Genomic DNA, 11,448 nt, shown 5'->3' with positions numbered 1-11,448 from the left:
GCTCAACTATGCAAGGCTCATACTTGCAGCTTTCTAACTACAGATTTTACTTTTGAAACGCTTCGTTATAACTCACACATCTGGAACTCAGAGATCCTGTCGTACGTCAGTGTCATATTTTCCTTTTGATTTTGAGAGTACCGGAATTGCACACGCAGCTATACGTATAAGGGTCGTGTTGGCAGTGACTCTGGATGTAGTTCGCTGTTGCGGCCGCTCGCTCTACAGCAGTGGAAGAGGCTGCAGTACAATTCAGCGTTTGTACCTTTGCTTTCCGAATTCAATGCACCGTGTTGTTAAATCGCCGGAAGATTGCCGTTTAATTGAACGTTTAGATCGCCGTTTAACCTTCCACCGAACTTTCGCAGCAAGCACATGATAAATATTACTTCATTGCTATTTTTCTCGCTTTCAGGAAAACATGACAGACGACGATATTGTGATAAGCGGTTTCTCCGGACACTTCCCGCAAGCTGATGATCCGGGCGAGTTCAAGGAAAAACTCTACGCGAATGTCGACTTCGTTACAGACGATGAGGCTCGTTGGCCTCGAGGTATGTCTGCCTGCGAGCGTTGCAAAAAATACAGCTGATACTGATTGTGTATGCAGCAATAGAATAAATCTCATACCAGGATAGTGAGTGCCTCTTGCGGCCGCAATCATGAAAGATGTTCTTTAACATCAAATTAACTAATTTGTAGGAAACTTGGAATATTTAAGACATCGATTTATTGGCTGATAGATTCATTGCTACTCTAAGAGTTCAAAGGTAACAAGCAAAATATGGCAGGTGTTGTACAAAAAAGTGTATGAAGCTTTGAAGCGTCCTCAGTCAGAAGAAGTTAGAAAACGCCAAACATCACGGTTGGTAGAGATACTAACGACGGTAAACACGGCATATGAAACATGATTTGGCTATTTATTATGCGTGGGTTTATTACCAAATTTGGTTGTGCTGACAAATGCAGCGAAAATATGCGTCACTTATTTCATGGAGAGCAGCAGCGGGCTAATGTTATTAAAGAGCTATCAAGTTCAGAGAAGTACTGCGTTCCAAATCCCTTTAAAAACACCAGGTGAGTTTCTGCGTCTAGTTATGTACTACGTTTCTGCGTCTCCTAAAGAAGTTGTCAAGCGGTGTACAGCAGCAACAATAGTCACCACAAAATGACTTGCTTGAGTGCCATTTCTATTGAACCCCATAAGAAAATCCACGCAGCTGAAATTTTACGCGCATTTCAAAAACAGTTTTGGAGCTGTACATTCCGAAAGAATAACGTTCTACCGTGGGACCAGGCACTGTATTGCGGTTATTGCTATGGTGCCCAGCTATACAACCAGTGTTAGGACAGGAAACTACGTCGACCTGCGGCACCATACCAGTATTTATACTGGTGTGGTGCCCTCCCGTGTGTGACATATGTGACCTCCCATGTGATTTGCAAGCATATGGCCAAAATCATCCTGATGATATTGGAACGATGCTACAGACACTACAAACATTCAATGTCCAAGCAAAGTTGTAGGGCACAACAAAATCTTTAGCGAATAATAAATTCTCGTTATAAAGGCACTGATATAATGTCATCCAAAACTACTGGACAGAGTAGGTTCTAGATATTTGTAAGCGATTCGATGCCTGGCCGTGTCTTAGCAACAACGACATCGTTGAATTAGCAAATCAAACAAACAGTACCAATCAGGCTGTATGTGCCCTTCGACATTAATAAGAGCATTTGTATAATTTCATAAAGTTTACCACTGATATCACTTAACTAAATGTACAAGTCTTGCACCTTTGATTTAGTGAAGACACACTATAAGGTTTAAAAGAAGTACAACGCCTGTTCTTCATTGCAAATAGGATTCTTTATATACGCAATGAATACCTGCCGTTCAGCTATTGAACAGTGTTGTTTCCATGTTTCAAGCATGCTGAGTCATAAAAAAAGCAAAGATCCTTTCCTAAAGAAATATGGTTAAACGCGAAGCTTTCTCTCATCAAACTGAATCAAATTCAAAGTCCAAAGCCAACGACCACGCAACGAACCCAAGAAATGCTGAGCGACCCGATGCGATGCATATGTTATTTAATTGCTTCTTTAGGATAGTACTTTTGCAAAGTTGAAGTTGAATGAAGACACATTTCGTTAAGTATCATAGCCTTTATTTTATATCATGTATTCCTTGATTACACGCGCACATTCACATTTTGACCGAAGGCTCTAAACTTGCACAGTATTGCCTTGTGATCGCTCTGGTAGACGGTCACAGGTTCTGCCGTTGCCTATACACGAGATCGGCCTTACGGGCAGGATCGCGCATGCACTTACGTTCGCGTACGGAAGCTTCTTCTGCCCTGTACTGCACCCGCGGCCTACCCATGGTGAGGGCCGGGAATTCATTGCGTGACGCACGTAATGCAATGCAGATATATACAGTTCGTCTGGGTTGCGTGGGGTTACAGTTCCCATTGTTCTTATCGTTACAACTGCGAATGTAAACTGTAGTGTTCCACGATACCTATCTCGTGCGCCGTTCTATTGTGTGCGCAGATAGTTCTATTGTGTAAGTTGGCTTTCCTGCAGTGCGTTTTCGGTGCTCACAACCGAATGAGTGAGAGATAGAAAGCTTCGCTTTAAAAATGGCTTTTTTTATTTTTTCATGGAGCAGGGGCACATACATACCTAATGGCACCTACCGAGTGACTCAAGTTGGCGTGAAGGAGGTCAGATACAGAAAAAATTCGGCAGTACACATAGTATGATGACTGTCAATGGTAAAGCGCTCAACATGGAAGCAATATAGCGACAGAGAGTACTGCCGCCGCAGAGGCACGTTATGTATAACGTGTGTATGCAGCCCGATTCCCCTCTCGCTTTCCCCACTGATCCCGCTGCGTCATTCCGCGCCGCCGGCGCTGAACAATCAGACAAGTTTGAAAATAGATTTCGCGTAGCCTTCAGAAAGGCTCAACATATAAAACGCGAGTTCGATTGCGCCCAATCGGCGGGAAAGATTTTATATAATTTATTGTCGTTCGAGAGCGGCACATACTAAGTGGCGTACAGTTACCGAATTTGGTTTCAAAGAGGTTCATCGAAAAGCGTAACATATTAAGTGGCACACAGTTACCCAAGTTGGCCTCAAAGATGGTTATTGAAGGGAGGCGCATACTCAGTGGGACATATCCAGTGAGCAAAATGACGTCAGTTTCATCGAAGAGTGGCATACACGTACTAGCACATACCCAGTGAGCTAAATGGCATCAAATATGTTTATTGAAAAGCGGCGCATACACAATGGCAAATACCGAGTGGTCGAAGACGGAGCCAAAGAAGGACATTGAATAGGGGTACATACCCAAGGCCACATTCCAAGTTTCGCATCCCCAGTGACCTATCTCGGCGTGTAAGAGGTTAATTAATGAACGGCACGCAGGTACACATGCGATATCCCCACTGACTGAAGTTGTCCCAACGGTTGGTTTTGAAGTTTCCCCTCAGAACAGCGGCTCGATGATTCAACCATTCGACCATGGACTTCACAGTGACCTACTTTAGCGGGGAAACGGTGATTACATAGATAATTAATAGATAGATAGATAGATAGTCCCAGTAGGTGCGTGAAGTACGCAAAGAAAGTGATTAGAACTATACCTCAAAATGCGTGAAGTGTCGAAAAAAATACTAATTTCAAATAAAACGTACTTCCGTTATGAACTGGCCGCAATACCCCGAGTTTGTTGAAATCCTTCACCGAAGCACGCACCCTTCGTCAGAGTAAACAAAGCCTGCGAGCGTCACAAGCAGTCATATACGCAGTCCTGCATCGCTTCGGCCAACCTCATTAAAATGAGGACTCCAATGTTAGGAACAGTCACCACAGCATCCGTCAATAAATTGACTGCATGTACACCTCACTTTGCCATCGATGCTATATTGAGTCCGTAAATAGACCAAACTGTCCATTTTAACCTAATCGCAAGGGTAGCAAGCAGCGCAAATTTCTCTGGTCGCGAATTCGCTAAAATGATTGTTGTTGAAGCCGCACCCTCATTTCAACTCATTTAAGCAAACTTTTGTAGTATTATCTACAAGCAAGAAAACGTTGCCGTTTTTATTCACAAATGTAATTTTGATACAGTTCTTAGTGTAGAAACATAGTCGAAACCTTAAATTGATTGTAGCGAACAATGTATTTGAAAGCCTTGTTTTATTTCTCGGAAAGATGACGTCAAAAGGAAAGGATGAGGTGTATAGGCAGCCTGAAAATGCAGTGATGATTTAGCGGCAAATGCGGGATAAATGCTTTACCATTACGTAGCACTTTTTTGTGGTCCCGGATCCACGATTTAAACCGCATGCATAAGATTGCAAACGTTCAGGGGCTCACTTGGCGCACGTCCCGCCTCTGCGCCCAGTTAAGCGCACTAGACGGCCGTCCGGTGCACTCCACCAGTATATATATATATATATATATATATATATATATATATATATATATATTCAAAAACGGATCCGCATATGAACACGCGCTTTGTTGTGCAATGTCGAAAAAAGCTAAGGCCATTGAAGATTTGAGGCGGGAGCTCAGAGCAGACTTGAGGAGCATAAAAGATAAGTTTCAAGAGGTCATTGAGCTGAAAGCAGAAATACAGCAGGTTCTAAAACTAAACCAGGATCTTCGCGCTGAGAATGCGAAGCTGTCACGTAGAACTGAGGAACTGTAACAATACCAACGTTCAAATAACATTGAGATAAAGGGCATTCCACTTGAAGGCGAACCACTAGTCGTTGTGAGGCAAATTGCTGAGCTGATCAAGGAAGAGGTCTCAGAGGCTGATATTGACATCTGCCACCGAGTGCCCACTGCTCGACATGATGAAGCAAATATTGTTCGGTTTGTTCGCAGAACCAAGAGGAATGCCTTTGTCAGGAAAGCTTACAAAAAGCAGAATGGATACAAAGGCACTGGACTTTCAATCGTCTTCAAAGGTGTTCGTAAACGAACACCTCAAACGGTATTTCAAACGACTTCTTGGTGCCACAGTAGAAAGTAGGAAGGAATTGAGATGGCGGTTCGTATGGACGGCTGGCGGCAAGGTGTTCGTACGCAAGGACGAAAGCTCACCAGCTGTCCGAATCGCCAGTATGGAAGACGTTGATAAGATGACAACGTGAGCGCCATGGCTTACTTCTCTTTTTTTACATTTAGTTTCATCGTATGAACTGCACATATTATGATATCCAGTCGTTCAATAAAATAGTGCCTCATACCAATAAATTGCTAAATATGCTTCACCTAAACGTTCGGAGCATAAAAAACAATGAGGATAAACTGAATTGCTTATTCGGGTCAATCGCGCACAATTTTGATATCCTACTGTATTGTGAAACATGGCTTACTGTGAATGATAAACCCCCGTACTGTGACAATTACACATATCATGGGTTAGTAAGAACAAAGTGCAGAGGAGGTGGCGTGGCTATGGTAAACAGTGCCTTGTACATGAGATAATTCCAGAATTTTCACTTGTAACGAATGATGTAGAATGTGTAATGGTACGCTTAGAATATGTCACAGTTGTGGTTATGTATCGCCCGCCGTTGGGAAACAAACTGATGTTCTTTGATTTCCTAGAACAGGTACCACATTTCCTGAGCCATTCGTCCTCCCCCTTTATCATAATGGGTGAAGTAAATATAAATATGTTGTCGGACGACATATCATCCAGACAGTTTGCTGACCCAATCAATTCGTTCATGTGCACAAACGTAATCTCGGAACCCACGAGGATAACGGCGCAAACGGCTACCTTGCTTGATATATGTATAACGAATGTACACCCAACTGACTGCCTTGCGGAACTGTTATCCGCTGAGATAAGTGATCATCTGCCTGTATTTTGTTTCATTCCTTACGCGCCCAAACGCGGGAAGGAGGAAAAAAAGCTCAGATACGTAGTTTTCACGCAAGTGCATTAGAATATTTCCGTGCTCTGATCCTTTCAACAGACTGGTCATGTGTATTTGAAAAACAAGATCCAAATGCCGCATACGAATTGTTCTTTCACAAAATGATTACGTGCTACGACCAAGCGTTTCCGTTGAAATTGTGCAATCAGAGGAGCAATAAAATACGAAAAGCCTGGATAAATGCTGCTTTGTTAAAAATGATAACAAGAAAAAACAAACTGTATCACTTGTTTATAAAATGCAGAAGTGCGCAATTGTTTACCGATTTCAAAAAAGACAGAAATAAGGTCACCGGTGAATTTAAGCAAGCAAAAATTAAGTACTACGAACGGTTATTTGCTAAAATAAAAAATGGCCCTAGGAAAGTCTGGAATGAAGTTAGAGACTTAACATCTACGAAAACACAGAACACGGAGATAAACATAAAGACATCCACTGGCGTGTTGACAGGCAGAGAAGCAGCAGCTGCTCTGAATGAATATTTCGTCTCCAGTACCCAGCTTCCCGACAGGGGGGAACCCATGGCCACATCTATAGTGAACAGATTCAGTCTTGCTAACTCAGTGATACTAACACCTGTCACACCTGATGAAGTTGAGCAACTACTGTTTAAAGTAAAAAACAACGTCTCTGCTGGGTATGATGATGTGAAACCGGTACCAATTAAATATATTGCGGACATAACAGCACCTGTCATTGTTCACATCATAAACATAATGTTTGAAAGCGGCAAATTTCCTGATTGTCTAAAAATAGCACGTGTATGTCCTATTTACAGAGGAAGTGATAAACATTTAATGACAAATTTCCGGCCGATATCTGTTTTACCTGTTCTATCAAAGGTGTTCGAGAGTGCCTTGAATGTTAGACTACAAACATTTTTCAGTAAATATAATGTAATCAGTGACATGCAGTATGGATTCCAAAAAAATAAATCTTGCGAAGCAGCTCTTCTTAATATCAAACATAAAATAATAACAAATATTCAAAATAGAATGTATACATTAGGTTTATTTGTAGACCTTCGGAAAGCCTTTGATTCTGTATGCCACAGCTTATTAATTAGCAAATTGGAACAGTAAGGTGTACGAGGTATCATATTAGAACTTTTACGACATTACTGAACCAATCGCTATCAATATGTCAGCATAAATAATGATGTTTCATCTTACGCTGAAATCATAAACGGTGTTCCACAAGGATCAATACTTGGACCTCTTTTGTTTATAATATATATTAATGATCTGTGTGACGTCCCCGAGTCTCCTGAATTAGTTATGTATGCAGATGATACTAACATATTCTTTAAAGCTACCACTATAACAGAGCTCGAAGTGAAAGTTAACGATTAATTATCTGAAGCAACTCGCTTGCTGGTTACAACAGAATAAGCTACAAATGAATTCTTCTAGAACAAAATATTTGATATTTGCTCCTACTAATAAGCCACGTAACTGCAATGCGGCTATTCTTTTTGAAGATAGGCTGATAGAGCAGGTACAATGTCAAACATTTCTCGGAGTGTGGTTCCAAGAGGATTTGGCCTGGAACACGCACATCGACAAACTTGCTATGGAACCAAGCAAGACTGTTGGTTGCTTATACAGACTTAGTACTCTGGTCCCTCCATGGTTGAAAATTTCATTGTACTACGCACTCTTTTATTCTTGATTAACCTACTGCATATTAATTTGGGGCACTACTTCGAAAAAAAGTTATAATAAATTGATAGTACTGCAAAAAAGAGTCTTACGTGCATTCGAGGGATACTATGGCCTTGTACAAAACTTTATAACCACACCATTTTTTATAAAACATTCTATGCTAAAGGTAAACCAGGTGTATTATTAAAAGTTGCTGCAATATATTAAACAAAACAAATCACAGTACATGCATAATGTACCCACCAATTCGCACTACAGCCTTCGACAACATAACATGAGAACACCAAAAATAAGAACTAATTACAGAAAACAACTAGTCAGTTACCAGGCACCTTCACTACTAAATCGCCTACGTGATTTTGAAGATGAAATTATGGAATGTTCGAATAAATCATACAAAACTTTTCTCATTCTGAACAATATTGAGTTTGTCTGATTAGAACCGCAGTATAAATTGTCAGTCTTTTGTTTCTTTTGTTTTCAGGTTGTAGTTGGTCTGAAACAAAATGTATCGTACTTTAAGTATTCTGTCAGTTTTTCATATTTCTTTCAGACATGTTCTGTTTCACGAAAATAATATTCTGTCTCCTGACATTCCGGTTGATTTTGGTATGTTTGTATGATACATGTTGCTGCGTACGGCCTGCGTACCGAAAGCAGAAGCCTTTGTCAGGCCACATGGGCTTAAGCTTCTGCTTCCTTTCTGTTGTAAACAGGAGAAATAAACTCATTAATTCATTCATTCAAAAAGAAAGTGTTTATTAGTGACTTTTCGGCCAGAGGCCGACCTTTCTCAAGACTTCAGAAAGTCGGGACAAAGGTCGGTCTCCGGCGGAAAGGTCCACAATATATATATATATATATATATATATATATATATATAATTGAAGAAAAGAGAAGACGACGTACGTTGTATTAGCACAGTATATTTTGCAACGTTTCGGCTGGTGGACCAGCCTTCGTCAAAGCAACAAGTACATGCGATCGCGTTTCCTTATATACACGCTATACATAAGATTGTGTTGTGCACAATAATGATAATGACAATGCAACGTAAAATTCGCGATAACAGCGGCGAAGCTGATCATACGGTAAGTGATTTGGCATTCACTTAGTACTCGCCACAGCATAATCAAATCGCACGAAAAAAATAGAGATACAATTCGCAATTACACTATATGCAGACATGTTCCGGCCGTAACTAATCATGTAATCTCAGCAGGGGTGGCATACAGCCCACGTGGCACACAGCACAGGGATCATTGCAATGCAAGCAACTCGATATCAATAACAAACATGGAAATGTGGCTCACACGTGGCATACAGTAAAGGAACGAATCGTTAGTTTACTAGCCAACAACCTGTGGGGGTACTAAAGCGCCATGCGACAGTACAATGCAGGTGATACGCACTGCTCAGTAACCGCCATAGTTGAGCAGGCTGAATGATGATGATGAAATGATGATGATAAGGAGAAAAAAATGTAGTTTTTAAAGAAAGCTACGTTTAATGGCAGACATCGGGATTCACGGCTAAAGTCAAGGATGCTTAGTAGGAACACTAGTTAGTGTGCCTGTACTTTCGTTAATGCCAGATGACACGGTGTTAAATTTATAGATCAGGTAAGACTCGCGGACTTCGCGATCGTGATGGGAATGAAAGCCTGATTCAAGTATAGTAACCCTGAGGTTTTCGAAAGAATGCCCTGGTAGGCGAACATGTTTTGATAATGGTAGGTTAGGAAGCGTGTTAGCATGCGATCTGTGGTTATTAAAGCGTATTCGGAACGAGGTTTCTGTTTGGCCAATATACTGTTTTCTGCAAACAGTGCACTCAAGAATATATATTACATTGGAGGTGTCGCAATTAAAGGATCCGCGAATTTTTAGGGTAAAGTCTGAAAATGTGCTAATCGCTTTCTGGGTGGTTTGCATATGCATACACACCTTGCAACGTGCTTTGTTGCATGGGGCGCAGCCAGATGTTTTATTCTGCTCATTTAATTTTGAGGAGGTTAACATATCGCGGAGGTTTTTACCCCGTCGGTACACGACGCGAGGCGGTTCGGGAAATATATCGGAAAGATGTTCACTTTGGGCAAGGATATTGTGGTGGCGTTTCAATATAGAAGAAACTTTTGGCGCTGATGCCGAGAATGTTAGCACAAGATTGGTATTGGTACGTCTTTCGGGTAATCGATTACTGCTAAGAACATCGGCTCTACTTAATTGGTCTGCTCGGCATATGGCGTCGTCAATTAAGTTTGATGGATACTGCCGTTTAACGAGAGCACTTTTAAGTTGTTCGCAATTTCCTTATGCCCAACTATATATATATATATATATATATATACATTGTTGTCATCTGAGACTGTGGGGCCGCGCTGTACTCTACGGCCGCTGCGCTTCGATCACCTTGTGGCTTCTGTATCGCCGAGTTTTCCAGACCTCGACTGTTTCAAAGCCGAACAACGAAAAGACACTAAATTAACACCTCTCTTCACCGCTACGACCGCCTCTACTACAGCAAACAATTTCTGTGTACGTGATGGACTCCTATATAAGAAGAACTTTTCCAGCAGTGGCGCACGTTTTCTTCTAGTCGTGCCGGAGAGTCTTCGCATGGCGATTCTGAGTGCTATGCACGATGACCCTACGTCTGGCCATTTAGGTTCGGCGAGGAGCTCTACCGGATTCAGGAACGCTTTTATTGGCCTGGGATGCGACAGTCTGTTGAGACGTATGTGGCCAGCTGCATGCAGTGTCAGCGCCACAAACGTCCATCTAATGCTCCAGCTGGTCTCCTGCAGCCAATCCCACCTCCAAGCACGCCTTTCCAACAAGTGGGCATTGACTTCGTGGGACCTTTTCCGAAATCAGCCAAGGGAAATTGGTGGATAATTGTTTGCGTCGACTACCTCACACGCTACTGCGAGACGGCGGCCGTGCCCTCAGCAAATGCCACTGACGTTGCAACGTTCCTGCTGCAGTATGTCATCCTGCGACATGGTCCGCCTCGCGTAATCATCAGCGACCATGGACGACAATTCACAGCAGATGTCGTGGAGGAGCTGCTTCATTCGTGTGAATGCCACTTGCGTCACTCGACACCATACCATCCACAAACGAATGGCCTTACGGAGCGCACCAACCGAACAATTATAAACATGCTCTCTATGTATGTTTCATCCGACCACAAGAACTGGGATGACGTACTGCCTTTTATCACGTACGCGTTCAACACCGCCAAGCACGAGACTACCGGCTATAGCCCTTTCTTTCTGCTGTACGCACGGCCATCCCGGTACACGATCGACACAATTTTACCCTTTCTGTACTCACGAAAATCCCACTGTCGCCGAGACCCTCTGCCTTGCCGAAGAGGCGCGTCTTATTGCTCGTTTACGCACTTTGGCATCGCAGGACAGATCAAAAGCACGCTACGACATTCGCCACCGTCCAGTCACCTATCGCCCTGGTGATTTAGTGTGGCTGTGGACTTCTGTACGAAAACGCGGGTTATGCCAACAGACTCACAGAAGTCACTTATACCATAGCTCGCCTCACAGCGAGTGGTAGAAGAGCTGCCAAGACCCAAGTAGTCCATGTCGCCCGCTTGAAATTGTTCACGTCAAGGCAACTGGATTGACTCGCCCGGCGGGCTTCGTCTGCGACGAGAGGAATGTTGCACGCACGCGTGAGTGAGAAGAACGATGACCGGTGAACGTGCTTGCGGTCCCGGGTTGAAAGAGAAGAGGACGACGCTGAGTTGATCAACCAGCTGACCGCTCTTGCGCTCACCTTCG

At 42.6% G+C, this 11,448-nt stretch overlaps 1 protein-coding gene across 1 annotated transcript in view; it reads left to right on the top strand.

Annotated features, from left to right (window-relative positions):
• Nucleotides 1-205: 205 nt before the first annotated feature.
• LOC119445413 (fatty acid synthase) overlaps nucleotides 206-11,448 on the top strand; it is a 244,931-nt gene continuing 233,688 nt past the window's right edge. Inside the window, exons 1-2 of the mRNA XM_037709704.2 lie at nucleotides 206-257; nucleotides 416-554. Coding sequence (XP_037565632.1) covers nucleotides 422-554 — 133 coding nt within the window. The 5' untranslated portion in view covers nucleotides 206-257; nucleotides 416-421. The remainder of the gene's footprint in view (nucleotides 258-415; nucleotides 555-11,448) is intronic.

This window comes from Dermacentor silvarum, chromosome 3, assembly GCF_013339745.2.
Source record: "Dermacentor silvarum isolate Dsil-2018 chromosome 3, BIME_Dsil_1.4, whole genome shotgun sequence".
NCBI classification, from domain to species: Eukaryota; Metazoa; Arthropoda; class Arachnida; order Ixodida; family Ixodidae; genus Dermacentor; species Dermacentor silvarum.
Note: the sequence above shows the minus strand (reverse complement) of the source record. Positions and strands in the feature narration are given on the sequence as shown.